The 22221-nt window shown below is 30.5% G+C and overlaps 3 protein-coding genes across 3 annotated transcripts; 1 reads left to right on the top strand and 2 right to left on the bottom strand.

Annotated features, from left to right (window-relative positions):
* Positions 1-264: 264 nt before the first annotated feature.
* LOC108850141 (uncharacterized) lies at positions 265-1293 on the bottom strand. Its single transcript, XM_018623718.1, has 2 exons — positions 952-1293; positions 265-888 (listed from the first exon to the last, which is right to left on the bottom strand). Exons 1-2 carry the CDS (start codon positions 1291-1293, stop codon positions 265-267), a joined length of 966 nt encoding a protein of 321 aa, XP_018479220.1.
* Positions 1294-2294: 1001 nt separating this feature from the next.
* On the top strand, positions 2295-3692 carry LOC108851784 (AT-hook motif nuclear-localized protein 23). The gene has a single exon (XM_018625253.2). It carries the CDS (start codon positions 2532-2534, stop codon positions 3414-3416), a length of 885 nt encoding a protein of 294 aa, XP_018480755.1. The 5' UTR covers positions 2295-2531; the 3' UTR covers positions 3417-3692.
* Positions 3693-7616: 3924 nt separating this feature from the next.
* Positions 7617-9373, bottom strand: LOC108852191 (uncharacterized membrane protein At4g09580). Its single transcript, XM_057006960.1, has 4 exons — positions 9052-9373; positions 8690-8959; positions 8009-8180; positions 7617-7918 (listed from the first exon to the last, which is right to left on the bottom strand). The coding sequence occupies exons 1-4, from the start codon at positions 9270-9272 to the stop codon at positions 7793-7795; spliced, it is 789 nt and encodes a 262-aa protein (XP_056862940.1). The 5' UTR covers positions 9273-9373; the 3' UTR covers positions 7617-7792.
* Positions 9374-22221: the final 12848 nt, after the last annotated feature.

A 22221-nucleotide genomic window follows, 5' to 3' on the forward strand; every position in this document is an offset into this window, starting at 1 on the left:
GAAGCTTTGTATCGATGTTCTCATCACTCATACAACATCAATACCAATTTTAGGCTGTTTAATATCGCTACAACGTGAAAAGTGATTGTTCTAGTTTTTTTTTTTTTTTTTTTTTGATAAAAGATTTTTTATTAAAAGCATGAGACCACAAATGTTACAGGCTATTGCCAGTGGGGCAAGAGGCCCATACATTAAAGAACCCAATCTTAGACTATCTAGTTTGTATCATAGAAAGAGGTTTGAGTAGGTGAAGAGGCTTTGGAATTAACGACGATGGTGGAAGATAGATGAGAACCAAGTTTGAAAGAGTTTGGAGGAGAGCGAAGGGTTAGATGTCCTGAAAGATGCAATCCTCCGCCTGATCAGTTGGTCAAGCTCTACTAGAGTGGACGACGTCGAGCGATAGTTTTGTCTGTGGAGCCTATTGTTCCTCTCCGCCCAGATCATATAGATGCTTCCCTGCCACGCCAATAGCAAGAGTTTCCGAAAGCGCTTGTCCTTGAATGCCTGTAGTTTTGAGAGCTCTGTTTCCCAGTGAGGAGAGGGGGAATAACCACAGCGAGTAGAGATGGTGGACCAGATCTCCCAAGAGTAGGTGCACTCGAAGAGTAGGTGTGATCGCGATTCAGGTACAGAGTTACAAAGGAGACACATACCATCAGTTTGAAGCCCCCACTGCAACATTCTATCTAGCGTAGGACATCTGTTCAGAACCATTAGCCACGTAGTGAATTTGTGTTTTGGGATACCACCACCGAACCAAACCTCTTTGTGCCAGGGAACCTCATGAGAGGGACCGCGCAGGATGTCATAAGTAGTCCTTGTAGAGTAGAGTTGCGTTGGAGTTCCGAGAGGTGACCATTCAACCATATCAACAGAGTCAGTAAGCTGTAGGGATGTGAGGAAAGCGAAGATGCGAACCTACTTTTCTGATCTCGCAGGAGGCAGAACCCAATGGTCCATCTCCCAGAGCTCCGCAAGAGTTGAAGAGAAGGGGATACCGACTGAGTAGCAAGATTCTCCTTGTAGGTAGTTGATTAGCTTCCCAAAAGGAGACCAATTAGAGGTCCAAAAGTAAGTGGTTTCTCCATTTCCAACAACGTGGTTCATCCAATGATAGGCAGTGTCTCTTAGTAGCAGCAGTTTGTTTGCTAACCAAGAATTTTTCTGCTTTGTGTTGATGACCCAGAAGTTATTCAGGTTCCCTTCCAACACCTCCGTTAGATACCAGTGAGACCAGATCGATTGCGGTTTGAAGAACAGGAACCAGATGAGTTTCAGAACCGAAGCCATATTCCATAAGGCAAGCTTCCGTAAACCGAGGCCTCCTTCATTCTTTGGGGTTGTGACTTTTTCCCACGAGACTTTTGCAGTGTTTGGCGCATCTGTTTTCCCCTTCCAGAGGAAACAGCTACAAAGTGAATCGATCTCATCCAAGCAAGCTTTGGGAAGGATGAAAGCACAAGACCAGAAGTTAGTTATGCCCGCGATAACAGTGGAGAGAAGTTGCAAGCGCCCTGCAAAGGAGAGGGACCTTGCTGTCCAACTGTGCAGCTTTGTCTTTATTGATTGCAGTAGGGGAGCATAATGGAGAAGCGTGAGTTTTTTGGTACAAAGCGGGATTCCCAAGTATCTAACTGGTAGCACGCCTCGAGGGAGACCAGTAGCCGCTTCCAGTCGGGATTCCCAAATATCTAAGTGATTGTTCTAGTTTATCAATATAGTTTTTAAGTTTCTCACAAATAATTGTATGAATCATAAAAGAAAAAACAAACACAAAATATGTTTTTAATAAAATAAGATTCGATAGTCATAATTTGTAAAGAAAAATTGTGATTTTGTTTCTTTTTTTTTTTACAAAAAGCCTTTCTGAATCATAAACAGCTACATAAACACACAAAACAAATAATTTCTGCCTAGTTACTAACCTGTTAATATTTTTATTTTAGTAAAATTATACTATATAAATTTGTTAATATAACCAAAACACCAATGCAAACAGAAATCCTTAATATATTTGTTTTGCTTATGAGTTATGACATGGTACTCGCGTATAGTTCACGCCCTTGGATAAGAAGAGTGGAGTTTCGTGTCGAGTCCAAAACACATAAAACGACATAAAATTCTCAAAGAGATGAAATTTTGAATTGAAGTCGATACCAAGACGAAATATATTATTAATAAATTTTGTAAGAGTTTAGGTTAGACAAGTGACTACATTTACATACATCTATATATGTATGTATACACAAACATATTTTTCTTCTTCTTTAATGCTTTATTTTAGTCTCACCTTCTCCCCCTTCTACTTTTTATCATTTCCCTTTCTCCTCCCATTTTCGTCTTCCTAACTTCTCCTCAATCCTCTCTCACTATTTTCTAGTTTATATATTTTGTGTATTTAAAAGAAAAAAAATATAGAAAATCTACATAGAAGAGAAGCTTTTATTTTAATCTTTGTTGTGTGTGTGCGTGGGTTTTATATAATTTTTTTTACAAATTAAAATCTCTCCTTTGCTTTTGATGTGAGCATGGCTGGTCTTGATCTAGGCACATCTTTTCGTTACGTTAATCACCAGCTCCATCGTCCCGATCTCCACCTTCACCACAACTCCTCTTCCGGTGACGTCACTCCTGGCGCCGGAATAGGTCATTTCACCGCCGACGACGAAGACAACAACCATCAAGGTCTTGACTTAGCCTCAGGTGGAGGAGGATCAGGAAGCTCCGGAGGAGGAGGTCATGGCGGCGGAGGAGGAGGAGACGTTGTTGGCCGTCGTCCACGTGGCAGACCACCAGGATCCAAAAACAAACCGAAACCTCCGGTGATAATCACGCGCGAGAGCGCAAACACTCTTAGAGCTCACATTCTTGAAGTAACAAACGGCTGCGACGTTTTCGACTGCGTTGCGACTTACGCTCGCCGAAGGCAGCGTGGGATCTGCGTTTTGAGCGGTAGCGGAACCGTGACGAACGTCAGCATACGTCAGCCATCCGCGGCTGGAGCGGTTGTGACGCTACAAGGAACGTTCGAGATTCTTTCTCTCTCCGGATCGTTTCTTCCTCCTCCGGCTCCTCCCGGAGCAACGAGTTTGACTATATTCGTGGCCGGAGGACAAGGACAGGTCATCGGAGGAAGCGTTGTTGGTGAGCTTACGGCGGCTGGACCGGTGATTGTAATCGCTGCTTCCTTTACTAATGTTGCTTATGAGAGACTTCCTTTGGAAGAAGATGAGCAGCAGCATCTCGGAGGAGGAGGAGGATCTAACGGCGGAGGTAATTTGTTTCCGGAGGTTACTGGAGGAGGAGGAGGAGGTGGACTTCCTTTCTTTAATTTACCAATGAATATGCAACCAAATGTGCAACTTCCGGTGGAAGGTTGGCCGGGGAATTCAGGTGGAAGAGGTCCTTTCTGATGAGTATATATTATATATACCGGCGGAGGAAGCTTTTGTGGCCAAGAATTTGCGAGAGTGAAGAAAGGTTAGAGAAGTTTCTAATGGACTAATGAATTTCAATCTATCATCGTGATTCTGGACATTATCTTGTTCATCATGTTCAGCTTAGGGCTTTTTTATTTTTCTGTTCTTTTTTACGTTTGGTAGAATTTTATGTTTCAACCTTTTCGATCCTTCTGTGAAACTCTACATATTTGTGTTCGTCTGCGATGAAATATCCTCCATCTTTCTTCATATTAATCACTTCTTATACCACAAATTTGATATTGACCAGTCTTTTAGAATATGATTAAAGGTTATATCGGTTAGGAATCAAATTTCTACAATTGTTGCACTAAATAGGTTTGTTGTTCTGTAGTTAAGTCCAGGTTCTTTTTTGGTATCGGTCAGTGCAATGATTTGATCAAATTTATCACTTAAATATTTGTTTTCTAATATTTTTTTCTCAAATAGAAACAATGTGACACTACTAAAAGTCTAAAAAATTGCTTATATGGATCTTCTTAATTGATGTTATATTGTACTTCTATATACATAGTGACATAGATAAGGGTATACATGTGATTTTGTATATATGTTTGTGGCATGGTGATAAACATGTTTATAAACATGCATTTTTAGGTGTCAATTCAACATTGCTTTTCAATTTCTTGAAGCCCTAGCTATCATATCTACAGTAATAATAACATTATGTTCTAGTTTTATCTTAAGGAACTCAACAATGAAACCTATTTGTTTGTTATATTTCTCCAATTGTACTGGAATCATGTTATGTTTTAGGTTTTACTGTACCTTTTTAGCCAAAAGGGTTTTACTGTACTTGTAAACATACTTTATTTGTGCATTTATCTCTCTTCTCTCTCTCTATCTCTCTATATATTTGGATGTAGATATTTGGAGAAAGCACACTTTTAGTGAAAGATAAATATTTTTCTTTGATCAGTATGAAATTACTATTGTGGTCTTTTTTGGTTCACTATACATTTTCATAGTCTCTTTATATATTAATGCCTGATTCCTACAAGTGTGGATGAAATTAAATTTGATTTTGTAGGGATGATGATTGTTCTTTCTTCTCGTTTAGTTAAACTCATTATATTACATTACATCCATATCCTTATAATAATTTAACTAAATTTGTTAATGATTTTATGGAATCTCGTATTGGAAAGCAGACTTATTAAGTTATGAAACCGATGTGCTGTGGTGCTTATCTGTAAGGGAATTTTCTTTTGATTAATCTATAGAGCTTTTTGGGAAATTATATTCTCTGATAAAGCTCCCTAGTTGAGCTATCTTCTTATCTTAATATTTCTGTGTTTAATTTTGAGCAATGTTATACTAAACGTAAAATGCAATAATAATAATGTTATACTAAACGTAAACCGATGTGATGGGGTGTTATTGTATACTTTTAAATTTAGGGATATTCAATATGGTAAAACCGAACCCCGCCGAACTAAATAGAAATAGATAATATGGTTTGATTTTGGTATATACCATATAAACCAAATGGATGTGATTTTATAAAAACCATAGAATTTGGATATAGTTTGATTTATAACCAAATAAATCGAACAAAAACGATCAAAAGTAGAAACATGTAAATATGTATATATATATTCTATAATAACACATGAAAATTTATTTGTTATACAAATTATTTTTTTTCTAATAACTATTACCATATTTTTACAGTAATTGTAAAACACTTGAATTATAATTAAATAATAATTCATAGCAACTGAGATTTTTTATTTCTTAGTTTTTTTTTGCTTTATTTTAGCATTACTAAAACGAAATAAAGACTATAAATTTGACAGAAAAAATTAGTGGAAATTCTTCACAACTTTTTTTAATCTATAAATGAACATAATTTCATGTTCATTTGAAGAAACATGATTTTGATGAATGGAAGAATAGAAAAAAACTTTTTTTCCGTGCTTCTCTTTTTTTTTCTGGTCAAAATTTCAATTTTTGATTTTATTTTAGATTTGATTATTTATCAGATGGTAGTAGCGTTATTTTTTTTTTTGTTATTTTATTTAAACATATAATATTTTTAATAAATGACTGCGTTGACAATATGATTCTAAAATTCCAATAATATGATCCCAAGTTAAATAATTATGTTTCTCGGTATAAAATCAAATAAACCAAAAACGACGGTATATAAACCGAACCGAAACCGAACCGACGGTATGTAAATATGGATTTAGAATGGTAGTTGTATTTTACTAATCAAAATACCGAAAAACCAAAAAAAAACAAACCGAAACCGAATCGAAACCAAACCTATATCCGGACTGAACATCCCTACTTTTAATAGATACTTTATTTTCTTGGCTAATAATAACAATAATAATAATAATAATAAAACATTATGAAAAGCGTTGGAAATTACATAAAATAGATGTTTGGTTCAATTATTTTAATAGATTTATTAAAATATTTTATTAATTATTTAAAAAATATTTTATACAAATATGATTACAAAGAAAACGAAAAATATAATTAAAAAAATATAATTATAAAAATTAATTTTTTTTAAAAATGTAAAACATAAAATATACTGCCTTTTGAACGGCAGCTCAAAATTTAGTTTTTTTTTAGTTTTGACTTGATATTGGTTTATCTATATTTACTCGAGAGACTGACCAACCCCATATATGTTTCCAGAGGGACTTGAGTTTTTTTGTTCGTACCTATACTTCGATAGCACCTTTTGTTACCTTAAAAGGCCTCCCTCAATCGGAACGTCCAGTAGGATCAAAATCCTTTCCGACTGTCACTTACAATTTATGTCCATCTCATTTAAAAAAAAATGATTCTTTTTTTTTTGAAAATTGGCTTTCAAAAAAATGATTCTTCATTTAACGTATTTACGAGTTCCTTATATTTAATAAGTTACGAAATTGCTGACAAGAAAATAAGCTACGAATTTTTTTTCTTCTTCTGAAAGCTGGTTTAAATAAGCTACGAAGTTGATAAGTTGAAATTTTACTTCGGGCAGTAAAGTGAAAGTTATAAGCAAAAAATCGTAAATTTATAGATATATACCACTTTAATGTTTTGTATAGAGAGAATTCAGTCTAACTTTTATTGGTGATTAAATTCACAACAAATTTTATTGTTAGCTAAGTTAGTAAATAACTAATACTACAATTCTTTCTTAATACCAAAGTGCAGGATCTAATAATATGTTACTAAACTTGGAACGTAGTTTAAATAAAAACATAATTTTAAACTCCCTAAGTTTTCGAAAGCAAATCAGTGATAACTACAATTGAAAAAAAAATCTGATCAATGTTAGTTTTGTACTTATTCCGTTTCATTATAAGTGTCATTTTAACATTTTTCATGAAAATTAAGAAAATTATATAATAGATTAATATATAATTAATTAAATAAAAATAATATAAATAAAAATCTATTAATTATTTAAAAGGATAAAGTAGATTTAATTTACAAAATTACATTGTAATTGTATAATTATACTTTACTGTGAAACAAACAAAAAACTCAAAATGACATTTATTATGTAACAAAGGAAGTAATTAATGTCCTTTGCAGATCCTCACAGGTTCACGCTTCCATCAAACGTTTCAAGTTGGATTAAAGTTCTGCAGACTTATCAAACGTTTACCCAGACTGGTGTCTTTTTTTTTTTGGTGCCGGAAAACATACGGCTTCAACCACTTTACGATAAAAACAACAGTCCATATTCCTCTCTTATCATTTTTTCATGTGAAACCATGAGGCACAAGTGTCTAGCAGGCAAGCAGCAACGAATATATATATATTGGTTGGTCTATGCCTTTGGCAGCCGATCCAAGTTGGGCTGGATGATGTTTTTGTCGCTGGGCTTAGTAACACCCATTATAAAATTCATGTTTGGGAATCTAACCTTTGAACTAGACATCGGAAGTCCAAAGCTGGCAAGAGGTCCAAAAACTTCCCGTTATAATATTTGCTTGATTTGTGAGCTTCTATATTCAAGTGTAGGCGAGGAGAGTGTTTGCACTTGGCATCCTCATCACTTTGTCGTTAGAATCGGTCTGAAGACTCTGAACTGCAAGCCAAAAAATTTATGGTTCAGTCTACTTTCATGGATAATTTTGATTTTATAAACCTAAGGCTATAAACATGTTGTCGAAAGGCCCATGAAACCCATTAGAGATATATTTTCTAGTACATTTTTGAGTTAAAAAGAACATTTAGAGAAAATGTGGGTTATGAAATTGGTCCTAACATTCTAAATATATACACAAAGAGTCATCATCGTATGCATGTGATAGTTTTGTCTTATGTCTCCATTTGATCTTGCTCTTCTTCTAAGCCTTCTTCTTGCTAATTAGGGTTGGAGTGACAGAGAGCACCCCGATGAAAAACAGGGTGGCCATCGAGCTGAAATCATAGAGATCTCCCAATGATTGTAGCTCTCCAAGAGCTATCCCAGCCTGTGCCACAAAACCAAACACATTCATATGTACTCACTGAAACAGTAAGATGATAACAAGGAAGATGCCAGAAATGAACACAGAATATACCGTGACAGTGACAAATGCAGCAGGAATCAGACCGATGAATGTAGCGAGGAAGAAGATATGGTAAGGAACATCAACAATTGGAGAAGCGACATTGATGAAAGTGTTGGGCAATGTTGGTGTTAGTCTCAAGAACAGCATATAGTTCAGCAACCCGTCTTTCCTTCTCGCAACCCTAAAAAAACAAAACACTCGTTGAGATTATTCATAGGCCTACTGAAATTAACCGAACTAAACTAAGCCAAATTTTTTGGTTTTTGGTTCAAGTTAGGTTAAAAGTTCTGTTCAGTTCAACATATTTACAGAAAAAAATTGGTTATATCGGATCGAGAATTAGTTAGTTCGGTTTTTACCTATTTTCTTTAGAAAAGTTATAACCAAATTATATTTGATTTATAACAAACCGAACCTAAATCATATCCAAAATTAAAACTGAAGTAATCAAACTAACCAAATATAACAAAAATAACCCAATAATTAACCAAATTAAACTAGAATATCATGGAAAATTTATTTGAATTTGATATAATTTATAAAAATTAACTAGCCGAGTTTATTTCAGTTCAATTGGGTAAAATTTTGTGACTAACCATATAAACCAAACTCGCAGGCCTAACTGTTCGCAATCGAAAATAAGGACAAAAACGATTTTGTCTCTTCTTGTTTTTATTTTATTTCCAAACCTGATTTTGGAAGAAGACGAGCTTGTCGGGCCAAAGCGAGAAGATCAAAGGTCTACCAAGGAGCTTAGAGAGGAGGAAGCAAGAGGAAGCACCAGCTGTTGCAGTGGATACAACAAGAGCCATTCCTTTGAAAACTCCAAAGAGAGCACCAGCAAGCAAAGACATGAACACAGTTCCAGGAATCATGAATGTCTGCATAAAAACATACACCAGAGAATATCCGACAAGAACTTGAACTGTGTAACCACTTGTGTAAATCTCCAGGTTATCTCTGCAACAACACACAAAATCTAAAAATGTTAAAAAAATCAATTCTAAAAGAACTCAGAAGCAATCTAATTATAGAAACGTTTAAAAATTGACCTGAGGATCTGAAGGTCTTGGAGATTACGAGGTAGCTTGAGGAAGCTGTAATCAGATTGAGGCATTGTGAGATAAACGCATACAAGGCCAATGAGAAACCCCAAAACGACGCCGGAAGCTGCCGTGACCTCCCAAAAGCTCAGAGAATATCTCGGAGTTGCCAGTTTAGCAGGTGTTGGCAGATTAACGTCGCCGATTGTTGTTCCTCCTCCTCTCTCCATTTCTCTTTCTCTGTTTCTCTCTCCTCTAACGATCGGGTCGAAAAAGAGAGAGAGAAGAAGGAGAGGAAGGAGAAGAGAAAGGGAATATTCAAATTTTGAGTTCGAAGGATTTGTTTTGATTTATGTTAATCTAATTAAAAATAACAAAAACTGAACTTATAATAATTACTTGTGGCCCTAAATTTCTCGTTGTTTACAAGTTTAGCCCCAAGATTTATAGGCGTGCTGCTTGTCGTATGCCCTAATCATTATAATCTCGTATCTAATATATCACTACTATTAGAACTTAATCTATTTATTAACTATTTTATAGATTATAAAATAACAGAATAAAATATATTCATGAATTTTAAAATATATTTTAACTTATTAAAACAAATAATAAAATATGATATATAAACTAATAAATAATTCTATAGTTCAATATATATATATATATATATATATATATATATATAGAAATAATTTAACATATTTATCAAATATAAGACAGGTTAATAACAATTGTTAATTTTTATAATAATTTTGAGAAAAATAAAATAGTAAAATATTTTTACCAGTATAAGAAATTAAATATAATTTTGTACTGTAATTTTAGTTATAAATCATGAGTAAAACTGGTATGAGGTGGGTTTAAATGAATTATCTTATTTTTATAAAATTATATTCATGTAAATTTTAATTTAGTAATATATACTTTAAAACAAATGTTTTTATATAAAAAATTATATATATGTATAATATTTCTAATTTTTTAGTAAATAAGTTTTTGAATAAAAATCAATTTTTTGTTTTAAAGCGCAAGTCAAAATATAATAATAAAATTATTATTAGTTATATAATATAAATATATAACAGAATTAAAATTAATAAATATTTAAATATCTAAGATAAATAATGAAATTAAAATTTCAAATTCAAAATAAACCAAAAACAAAATTTCAAAAAAAAAATTAAATAACATGTGAACAATAAAAGTAAATAAATAAATAAATAAATAAATGATTATATTTATTTCAAACTGAAATCAATAAATTGTAATAATCGTATATGAATAGGCCACTCTCACATATGTTTCTATTTTAATATGCATTCTCTCCAATATTGATTTATTACGCATACAAAAAAATGATAAATTAGTTTGACTAAAATTTTGTATGGCTATCTTTTGTAAAATTGGAGCACCACAATCATATTATATCCACAATTCATTTAAGCATTCACGATTTGGAATGCTTTAATTAAGATAATTTAAGTCAAATTGTATTATATAATGGGTCATCTATCGGTTTAATCGATAGCGGCATCCTAGGTTTAGCGATTTTTTTTGCAAATTTTTAGAATTTTTAAATAACAAGTTCTTTTTAACCGAATCGGATTACATATAGGATTACCGATTTTATCGGCTTAACCGTCGATCCAAGTCGGATTTCAGAACACTGAATCTAATGCTTCATGTGTAACATTTAAATGTAGTTACACAATCAAAAATAAAATATTTATATAATATAAATTTGGCTTGTTTCGAAAATAATAATATGCTTTGAAAGCGCATATCAAATCTAATTAATTTAAATTTAGAGTCATATATTTTATATTTCATAGTAAGACCATGACTACTTAAAATGACATATTTGATTACTTACATTAAATGATAGTAATCAGTAAAAATATTAATAATAAATAATTTTAGTTAGAAATTTTAGTTTTAATGTTAAAAATAATAAAAAATCTGTTGAGAGAAAATCTAACAAAATATGTTGAGAGAAAATCTAACAAAATCCTACAATTTTTTAATATTTCCTAAAAAAGTACATTATAATTCTATAATTAGTAATGTAATCTTATTATAAATAATAATAATTAGATGTTTATCATAAAACAAAAGAAAATAAAATTCTATGCTATTTTATTAATTTTATAATTATAGTCTATACTATATTAATTAAAATAAACATATTCTATAAATTAAATATGATGAAATTATATGAAATTGGTAGACTAACAGATTTTAAAAATAATTTTATTTAAATAAGTTATTATTCATCGTCATAAAGGTTAAAATTCGTAAATTATGTAGTATTTGTATGAAAACTAAAATTATTAAATTACGTTAAATTTTTATATTGACAACTATATATTATCATTTTATTTATTTTGAATCTCAGCAATATATTATATATAAAATGATAATATATAGTTGTAAATATAAAAATTTAACATAATTTAATAATTTTAGTTTTTATAATAAAATATGTTGAGAAAAAAATAAAATTTTACCAAAAATAAAAATATATCTTTATAAAATACTGAATAATTTAGTAATAAGAAATACAAAAATCATATATTCTTCCAAATTTAAAATAGAATTGTGTCATTTTAAATTTCTCTTGACAAAGTATCTTGTTGGTATAATAATCAACATTAAGGTAATTTAAATTTTTAATTTTTAATTTTTACCAAAAAAACTTTAAATATTTAATCTCTTGCTGTGATTAAAACAATAAACCCATAATCAGTCTCGATTTGATAATTGATAGTGTAGAGCTTTGGCCACGGAGTATGGTCTTGGCACGTTTAAAAAGGGCTACATTGACATTGCCGTAGATGCCTATGTTAGCTTCACGACAAAAGTAAATTACATTGATATACGAAGAGAATTCTATACTTAATTAAGAAAAATCATTTCATTGTTTTTTTTTTGAAACTTTCATTACATTTGTTTCTGCCCATTTTTTCCCGATCAACATCCGGCCAGTCAAGTTACTCCACCCCAAATCACCATCTCATAGTAAATCTGTCAAAGTTACTATTTAGATCATACACAAGTATACAGTAACCCTTATATATACAAACCTAGATTTGCCTCTGAACATCGTCTTCTATTAGTGTGGATTGAAGAAAGAAACATTTAAAAAGTTGGGAGGGACAAATGCATGACTAGGTGAGACAATTGTTGCCAAAACGCATCGCATGCATTGTGCTAGCCGCGAGAGAGGCGTTCACTTTGTTAAGAACCTCCGACTCAGGCTAAAGCTTGTAGACCCTCTGGACGAGTGGCAGGTCACGATGTATACATCCACCTGGTAAAGGTTTTTACAAACTGAAAAGAAAGAATGAACAGTTAGTGACATTATTTGGTCTTCTAAATTTTTATTCATATAGAACTTGAGGAATAACCTTACAACCCTAAGTCAAATAGTAATGGTAATCAAATACCAAAATAGAAACACACATAAACAACTTAAATTCGGTTGACGAAATTAATCTTAGACCTTCAAGGAGAGCCGTGCCTGCCAGTGAAAAAAACAACAAGAGCCTTAAGCCCCCTATTTTAAATCAAAATTAAAAAAAAAAAAATCAAAATTTAAGACCCCACTTATATAGACAAAATATTAGTTCACAAGTGTTATCCATGCTTGCATTCATATTTATATATATGGAGTTTGCTTATTCAATATATATTTTCTCTACATTTTAGTTTAGACTCTCTTTTTGAAAATTTTAATTATAAACATATTCACTATATCTACCATTTTAGTTATTTGTAAACACATACAAAATCTCATGAGAAACATTCAAAACGTCATTGGGTTTTCTAAAGCGTTCGCACGACAATGCCTGCAAGACTTCATAATTTTGGTAAATGTTATGAACGAGATTGTTGATGATGTCTATCCAAAATAATATCTCCTTCTTAATAGGATGAGAGACTAATATCGTTCAATTCAATGAAACCAAAACTTCATCCAGCATAAATATGGTAGTTATGCCCTTTTTCAAAAAAAAAAAAAATGGTAGTTTGCAACTTTTACTCGATTCCGAAGTGATTAGACGGATATGATATTAAATTTTGATAGGTATAGCCACTCATACGTTTTTCCATAAATCACTGAAAACAATGTTCATTATATTATGATTTGAGATTCGTTGCTTAGACCATCTCCAAAATAAACTCTATAACTTCAAATATAGAGTTTTTTGCTCTCCAAAAAGAAACTTCAAAACTTCAAATTTAGAGTTTTATGAAGTGAAACTTCATATTTGAAGTTCCACTACTCAAAACTTCAAATTTGAAGTTTCATCTTTTTATTTACAATTTGATCCTTATAATTAATTACATATCACATTTATGATTCTTAATTATTATTTTGGTCTATCAATTTAATCCTTAAAATTTTTATATCTCATAATTGTTTCAAATTTGTTTTTATAGATTCAAGTTTTACACATAAATTAAATAAAAATAAAAATAAAATGTATATTATTTTAAAACTGTAATTAGACAATAAGAATATTACAAAAGAAACTTAATAATAAAAAAATTTAAAGGGTACATGATGAAATAATAATTATACATAATCAAATATTAAATTACAAACAAAATAACACATTGTATAATAATTGTGTCTTCATGTACCTTTTTAAAAAAATTATTAAGTTTCTTTTGTAATACTCTTGTTGTCTAATTATAGTTTAAAAATAAAATTATAAATAAAAATACATAACTAAATATTAAACTACAAACAAAATACCACATTATAATTTTATGAAATAATGTGATATTTTGTTTGTAGTTTAATTTTTTTATTATATATCTCTATTTATAATTTTATATTTTAATGTAAGATTTTGTTAATTAATATTTCTGTAATATTTTCATATATGTGTTAGTTATTTATAAAAGTTTAATGGATTTATATTAATTATAATAAATATAAGGACCATAGAGTAAAATACAAATAATTTTGAAGTTAAGTTTGAAGTTTTGTTTTTGGAGAAAAACACTTTAAAACTTCAAATATAGAGTTTTTGCAAACTCTAAAATAGAGAGTCTTTTGTAGATGCTCTTAGAAGATCTGAAACGATTAAAATTGGTAACATAAACATACTTTCTTAACACTCTTAACATTTGCTAACACCAATATTTTATTCTTTCATGTGCTAACACCAATATTTTATTCTTTCATGTGCTAACACCAATATTTTATTTATCTACTTACTGCCGACAATCTTAACATTTTGTTCAACTTACTTTTTACCGCCAAAGATAATTTCAAAAGTATGAATATGATTGTTTAATAAACTCATTACATCTTAGAGCACCATTAACCGGGGTGCTTACCCCGGGTGCTTAACAATTTTTCCAAAAAAAAAAAAGAAAAAATATCGAAAAGAGGAAGAAAGAGGAAGCATCAGTGCTTAAATAAGCACCACAAGCGCAGATGCTTAGATACACGTGGCGTTGCCATTAGGCAATTTCTTTTTAAACACTTTTTTTTCAAACACTCTTTTTTCTCAAACATTTTTTATGATATACAAATATGAAAATAACCTAACTATCACTAAACTTTTGTTGAAAATGACCAAAATGACACATAAAAATAAAAAAAAAAACTTTTTATGTTCTTTTTTTTCTCAAACACTGTTTTTATAATCAAAACAACACCCAAATATGAAAATGACTTAACTAACACCAATTATCTTTTGAAAATGACCAAAATGACAAAGATGAAAAAGAAATAAACTTTCTTTTGTTTTTGTTCTTTTATTTTTATTTTTTGAAGCACTGTTTTTATGACCAAAATAATATCCAAATATGAAAATGATCTAACTGACATCATTTTTTTTAAATATCGAAAATGACACCCAAAGATAAAAAAAAAGAAAAATCTATGTTTTTATTTTAGAATCTATCTTTAAATGTTTCTTTTATGTTTTATTTAATAAATAAATTGCATCTTTCAAAAAAATAATATTTTGAATTTTTTTTAAGAACCCCAAAATAAGAATCTCCCATTGGAGCACGAAAATGTTCGGGGTGCTTAGCGTTGCATCTTAAAGCACTTTTACAACTTAAAATTATTAAAAAAGGAATAAGCACCCCTATTTGGAGTTTTGGGTTAATGATGCTCTTAGCACTCTAGTAATTGCTTAATCTATACTATTAAAGCAGGATCCTATTGGCTTTTTTACTAAAAATACCCCTTTCTTTAATAACATTGCATATTTCATTAAGGGCAATCAAGTAATATTAATAACAAATCTATATTGGATCTTTTTTTTAAATCCAGCCCATTGCCCACATCATCTCTTTTGGGCCATTTGGGCCGATTAACAAATCAGATTCAATTTTTATTTTTTTTGGATTGAGTTCGAGTCGGATCTTTCCGGATCCGGGTGGGTTCGGTTCTCATGCATAAGAATCTGAAAAATAACCAAATAACCAAAATATCTAAAACGGGTTCGGTTATTTATACTCAGAGTAACCAAAGTATCCGATTCAGTTCAATTTTTTGTATCCAAATTACTCAAAAGTAACCAAAAGTAACCAAAAATATCCATTCTATACAGTTTTTTTGGATAAACTTTTATCCAAACTATCATATTTTATCCAAAAATACTCAAAAGTACTAAAAATGACTACTATAGTTAACTTATGATATTAATTTAAAATATTAAAATAATTATAAATATAATTATAACATATATTTTTAGATATATATTCACATTTCGGGTATCTTCGGGTACTCATTTGGTTCTCGGTTCGGATCGGGTTCGGATCGGTTCTTCGGATATAGCAATTTAGAATTTATTCGGATATTTACCCCGGGTCTGATCGGGTTCGGGACCCTGATTTTTGGGTCGGTTTTGGGTTGGTTCTTCGGGTCCGGATATTGTGATTAGGCCTATACTCATTTAAAATGAAACACGATAAAGAAAGATAAAAAGCTTAAGTCTTTTATAAAAAAAAACAAATATATGAAAATATGACATTTATTAAATATTTGTCAATTTAAAAAAAAAATAAAGGAAAATAAACCCGCGCTTTAAAAGCGCGGGTCAAAATCTAGTACACGGTTAAAACGAATGCACGTTACTCGTATTAAGGATGTTAAGAAAATAATGATGTGTACAATAAAACATAATCCATGCGTATAAATAAAATTCATATAGAACACCATATATCATACATGCATGCTATATGTTGTTATAAAGACAAAATACTGCTTATATATTTACCAAGAAAAACTTTGGTCATGCTTGACTACTCTGTACGCCACTAGCCATAGATTTCGTCACGAGATCGGTATTTACTTGTGGCATACAGGGAGCCAGGCACGACTATAAGAGCACATATATATAATATTTTTTGAAGAAGATTTATATAGTATGAGACTATGAGTGTTGGATGGCTTATACGTCGGTAAAAGAATAAAGACGTGTGCGTAGTTCCGTTTGGGATTAGGAGAGAAATGAAATCAGAGAAGAAATGGCGATTATTCTTTGTCAAGGATTTTTGCAGATAGGTGTAAGACGAATGGCGGTACAAATATATAGAGGTGAAAAAAACTAAACTTTGCTATTACTTAAAAAATTTTGAAAGAGGGAACAGAATTTGGATTGTGTAAGTCAAATATAAATAATTTTATAACTGAAAAGTATACTTTATCTTAACAAAAGATCATATTTTTGAATTGGACTTCCCGCAAAGAAAAATATACCTTATCTTAACAAAATAATCATATTGTTGGGTTGAGCTTTATTGTTTACACGATTATTATATGTAGAGACAGTGTAAGAGGGAAATCAATATGGATTCTCTTTTGTTAAAGGTATTAAAAGGACAGAGAGCGTGCATCACTTTGGGTTACTTTTATCTAATTTAATCGTTTTCGAGTGGATCTGGTACTTTTTAAAATATATAATTCGTTTTAAAAAAATTTCATACTGTAATTAAAGATAATAAGGAGATATATAGTATTATACAAACGATCGACTACATCAGTCTTATCATATTATATGGGCCACGAATCATATCATCATCACATGTGCCTACATTTACACTTCAGTCGAGACTATTGGCTCTAGCATGGACGATATTATTCATTAGTCGGATCCCATCTGGATCACTCAAAATTAACAACAAATATTAGAAAGTATGAATAACATCCGATATTGAATTTTTAAGTCCTTATAGCAAATAGAACTCACATATCTACAATAACGTTAGACGTTTTTTTTATATAACGTTAGACGTTTCTTGGGTCACTAGTTCAATGTTTGCGAAGGATCATCAAAAATGTTCATGTTTGTTTAATGTACGATTTGAGTATATTATGAGATTTCAATCTAAAATTAGTTGACAATGAGTTTATTGGTCCAAAGCATTATATATTAGTATTGTTTTTTTTAAAAAAAAACTTCCACCACAAATTTTTAACACGTTTTTTTAAAATAATAAAATTTTATCAGTAAATTTCAAACCAAATCCTATTTCAAATCTGGTAGTTAATCAATTTTTCTTGACATTTTACTAGAGCCAACAACTGGAACTTTACTGGCATGTTAAATTTGAGTTCATCATGAACTTTTTATTCAAAATCTATTGACATGAGTGGATTAACCGAAACCTCTTATAATATTAATGTTGGTCACGTTAACCCGCAATTAAAATCTCAACACTTGACGGCTTATGTTAGGCTTCACATTTATTTTACTGTGAAAAGGTTTTCAATAATGCATATGTAATTCACAGCTTTATTTTCCTTGGTTCGTGGGCTCTTTCGACTTTCCCTTTATCTTTCTATAATTAAAGAGACTTTTTTCTCTGACCAAAAAAGTTGTTCAATTTTCTACAAAACGAGCGTGTCTTTTGTTTCCAAAGAGACCGTTGAACCCGAATCAAAACCAACACCTGCAAGTTGCAACCCAATTACAATTGTCTGAAACTGAATAAATCTAATTTTAATCGGACCAAATTTTCATGAAATACTTTCTTTCTAACAAGTATATAGTTATCATATTTTTTTGACAAATATTTATTTTTGAAAATTTATAGGAGGATTATTGGTGGCAATGAACTCAAACTTTGTGTCATCAAGCGTGAGACATGATTTGATATGTCATGCCGACAGAATACAAGATGTCTGCGGAACAAATTGTAGTTGGCTTGAAAATGGGACTGAAGGTCACCACAGTCGACACCAAATTGTTATGATTCTTCATTAGCGACAAAGTGTATTTTATAGCAAACTAGCTCTTTCTATTTGTATCAAAATGTCAACACCAAGTGGTTATTTCTATTAGCAAATTAGCATCCCATATTCCCATTAGTATCCAAATCATGCCTAAAATCCACAAAAATCAAACAATATTAACAGTAACGGCCGTGGTACGAGAGACTACATTCCGGTTTTCATAAGTGCAACATATTCCATATAAAGTAGGATTCATTAAAAGTAACATGTTCAGAAAGAATAACCTTACAAGTGGAGACGTCTAAGTATCAATATCCGAGATGATCATTTCTATATCAGAGGAATACACAAGAATGTGATCTTAGTGTGACTTCGTTAGCATTAGTAGTGGATAGATTGGGATAACATAGACATTCAAATGTGCAAAGGTGCGTGTATATATCGAGCCGGCAATCTAATAGTTTTGTAAATGAAATTTAATTTGCGATTACACATGACGAAAGAATATTGAAGAGATAAAAAAGCGGTGAAGAGAGAGAGAGAGCTTCTTCCCCGAATCTGTGCAGAAAATGGTTGTATGAGTATTCAGTGGGGAGGCTATGTTGAAATTTTTGAAATCAGTGTAATTTTGTAATGATGTTTTCTCTTGCCCCAGTTAAAAATTCAAATTTATGGGTTTTGCTCGGTTTTTATAGTTTTGCCCCAGATAAAAGTTATCTCTAGATTTACCGTGGCTATTATATAAGGGCAAGAGAAAGTTGCAATGAAATTGTTGCATATATTGAAAAATGAATGTACTGTATTTCCGTAAATATTATTAAGCTACATGAGCTTTCAATCTAAAACTAATTGGTGACAAATATATTATTCAATCTATTTTGTATATCATTTGAAATCTTTTTCAAAATTTTGATATGAAAATTTTGTCTCTGATAAATCTTCTCGAGATCTTTGAGAGCGTCAATCTCAAAATATTTAAATAAAAATCGATGGCGAACTTTGGAGTTGATTGATGATAGATCGGATTGGTTTGTTTCGATAAAATTCTGATACCATATTAATCTAGAAGAATTTTCAATATGAAGCCAATTGGTGATAAATGGATTGATTAAATTATTTTATATATTATTTGAGATTATTTGCAACTTTCAATGTGGAACTTTTATCCTTAATAAATATCCTTTGATGTAAGAGATACTGAAATAAAATGAATAAAATGATAAAAGATAAAAGTAATATTTAAAATCATTAATACTTACAATAAGAGATGCCCATGGATAGGAAAAAGAAAATCAAAAAGATGAAAATGAAAGGAAAAGTATGATTATAGTTTTAAATTTGGTGTTCTGCACTTCCTTTTAAAACAACATTCTTTTTTAATTTGAAATTCATTCATTCCAAAAAAATGATTATGTTTCTTCATTTGGTATGTTTATCAAGTCAGTCTTATTACATCAAAAGCGAATTAAAAGACGAACTATTTGCAGATATAGAATACTATATACTTTAATATTTGTTATTATTATTCTAAAGTTTCATAATATCCAAGGACTTGAAATAGTAAACTTGCAAATGTGTATATACATTTACCAAACTCTCATCAACCAAATAAATAAAAGTAGAAATTTAAAGTTAAAACACTTAACTAATAGTATTGGTGATGTTCATTTGACAGTCTCGAACAATAATAATATTTTTTGAGAACTAACAATAGTAATAATTGTTCGTTTGTATGTATAGATAAAATGCATTCACATTTGCGAGACTTTTTAAATTGTGTAAAAAAGTTCGTTAAAATTATTTTAACTACTTATTGGCGGAAAATAACTTTAATGAGGTTAAATTAAATTAAGATATGGGTTTGTTATGTAACGACAACTTATAGTATGACCATTAACGTTTGTTTTGCTGGAAATAACCAAACATGTACGCCTTCCCATCTCCCAAGCGACTCTGAGACAAACGAAATAAGAGACGCGTTCACGGATGTTTCGCTTGAATATACGGCAGCTCTTCAATTTTTTGCAAATGGGCATTTTTAATTCAATTGCTTAAATTATTTTCTAGTTTTGTTAGTACTATATTTCTTACGTATAGATTAACAATTGGTCTTCATATTATTTTAACAAGTTAACTGACTTTTCCAAGATTTTCCCATGTACAGTAATATTACACATGTTTTTTAGCCGTGGATTATCTGTACTCGTTGTTATGTGTTGATAATGTCACATAAATATAGGAAATGAATTTAATATACGATAAGCTGCTACTTATCGGGAAACTTAGTCTATACGACTGTATATAGTCAAAGAGATAAACAAAAGTTTGTAAACGTTCGGTTAATTTCAATTTGACAATGTGATTCAAACCTGAACATTGACCCTTTAATCCGTGACAGTTATTATCGGTCAACATATACAATCAATATTTTCTGTGAGAGCGAAGCCTCATTTATATACTAAAAGTTACGATACAATTTCTCCAACCGAAGGAAACTTCGTTTTATGTTTCTTCTAATTTGTCGTGATTCATCTCACTTCCTGGAAGACAAAAAATATTCTCACATGTAAGATTTTCTCAAATGTCCGTCCAATAGTATAATACAGCGCAATATATAATACCAAGTTACCAACTTTATGGTTACACTTTTCTAGTTTGCGTTCCTTATGCTATCGAATAGTGTGGAAAGTAACCTTTGAGAGAAGATCTTTCTTGTAATGTAAATTATTTTGCAAATTTTGTATCAAAGAGTCATCCAAATCTATATAATATAATGTAAATTAATTTGCAAATATCTACATGTGTTCTCCCCTTTTCTCGTTTGCATCAAATTTTTGAAGTTTTTATTTTATTTTTTCACACTATTTCTAATCAAACTGAAAGATTAAACACTCTTCTGTAATGACTTTAGTTGTTAGCAAGACAAACTAACTCTAACAAAAATGTACAAATGATAATGATATTTTTTTGTATAACAGTGTACATATCTAAAAAGCAGAAACGGAGACAATTTATATTCTTGAAGACAGTCCATGTGTTTACATTATTACGTACCAGAAAGAGACACAAAAATAAAAATGATGATACTCCATTAAACATCTTGATTGAAGTAAAAAAAAAAAGCAATCTTGCGAGAATGTTTTTTTTTTGGAGTTTTGAATTTACATAAATGATTAGAGAATTAGTATAAATTTCAGTCAACAATAGTTCTCAAATCATGCTTAGAAATGCGGTTCGGTTAGGTAAATTAAGAAGAGTAATCTTCGTTTGAATTTAAATGGAGGCTTTGATCAACCATGAGACATTGAAGCAGGTAGAGGCGTCTTTGAACGCGGTGGAAGCAATCAGTGCAAAATGGTAACTACAAGATTCCAAATTTGATGAAGATTGCAATGAGAGCATTATTTAGCATAATTCAATTAAATATTACTTATATATACTTTAAGAAAAATAGTTAACTTTTTAATTTACTATCTTGTGCTTAAGCAAACTTTTCAGTATAGGTTTTAATCTTGATAGCAGAACATACAAATGCGAAAATTTAAAATAATCACATGTTTAGTTTGGAAATATGGGTTTTAACCTAATTTCTGTGAGATTAGTTTAGGTTTTACATCAGGAAATTATATTATACTTTGTATTGAATCTACAAGAAAAAGTACGTAACAAATCCGGCTGGAGTTTTTATAAGGAAACATGTGCATTTCCTTTTCTAGCATCGCTAGGGCAAACATTTTATGCATCTAACACACAATAACGAAATCTATTAACAAATATATATATGGTTTTTATTCCTTTATAGAAACATCTTTCTTTGATAAGAAAATAATTCTCTCTTTGAAAATTATCCCCCATGAATTACTCTGCGAACGCCATCATATTATAATTACCTAATCCTTATTTGGTTATAACTAATTTATCGTATTATTGTAGACTTGTCAAACACTATTAAATAATATTTACATAAA

This window comes from Raphanus sativus, chromosome 4 (assembly GCF_000801105.2).
Source record: "Raphanus sativus cultivar WK10039 chromosome 4, ASM80110v3, whole genome shotgun sequence".
In the NCBI taxonomy this organism is placed as follows: Eukaryota; Viridiplantae; Streptophyta; class Magnoliopsida; order Brassicales; family Brassicaceae; genus Raphanus; species Raphanus sativus.

What these genes read in the sequence shown, in the direction of transcription:
- LOC108850141 (XM_018623718.1), bottom strand. Translation starts at nt 1,293, where the DNA reads ATGGCTTCGGTTCTGAAACTCATCTGGTTCCTGTTCTTCAAACCGCAA. An exon ending in TCTGGGAGATGGACCATTGG is followed by an intron (nt 889 to 951) that starts GTTCTGCCTCCT and finishes ACATCCCTACAG; the next exon opens with CTTACTGACTCTGTTGATAT.
- LOC108851784 (XM_018625253.2), top strand. Translation starts at nt 2,532, where the DNA reads ATGGCTGGTCTTGATCTAGGCACATCTTTTCGTTACGTTAATCACCAG.
- LOC108852191 (XM_057006960.1), bottom strand. Translation starts at nt 9,272, where the DNA reads ATGGAGAGAGGAGGAGGAACAACAATCGGCGACGTTAATCTGCCAACA. An exon ending in CAAGACCTTCAGATCCTCAG is followed by an intron (nt 8,960 to 9,051) that starts GTCAATTTTTAA and finishes GTGTTGTTGCAG; the next exon opens with AGATAACCTGGAGATTTACA. An exon ending in CTCGTCTTCTTCCAAAATCA is followed by an intron (nt 8,181 to 8,689) that starts GGTTTGGAAATA and finishes TTGTTTTTTTAG; the next exon opens with GGTTGCGAGAAGGAAAGACG.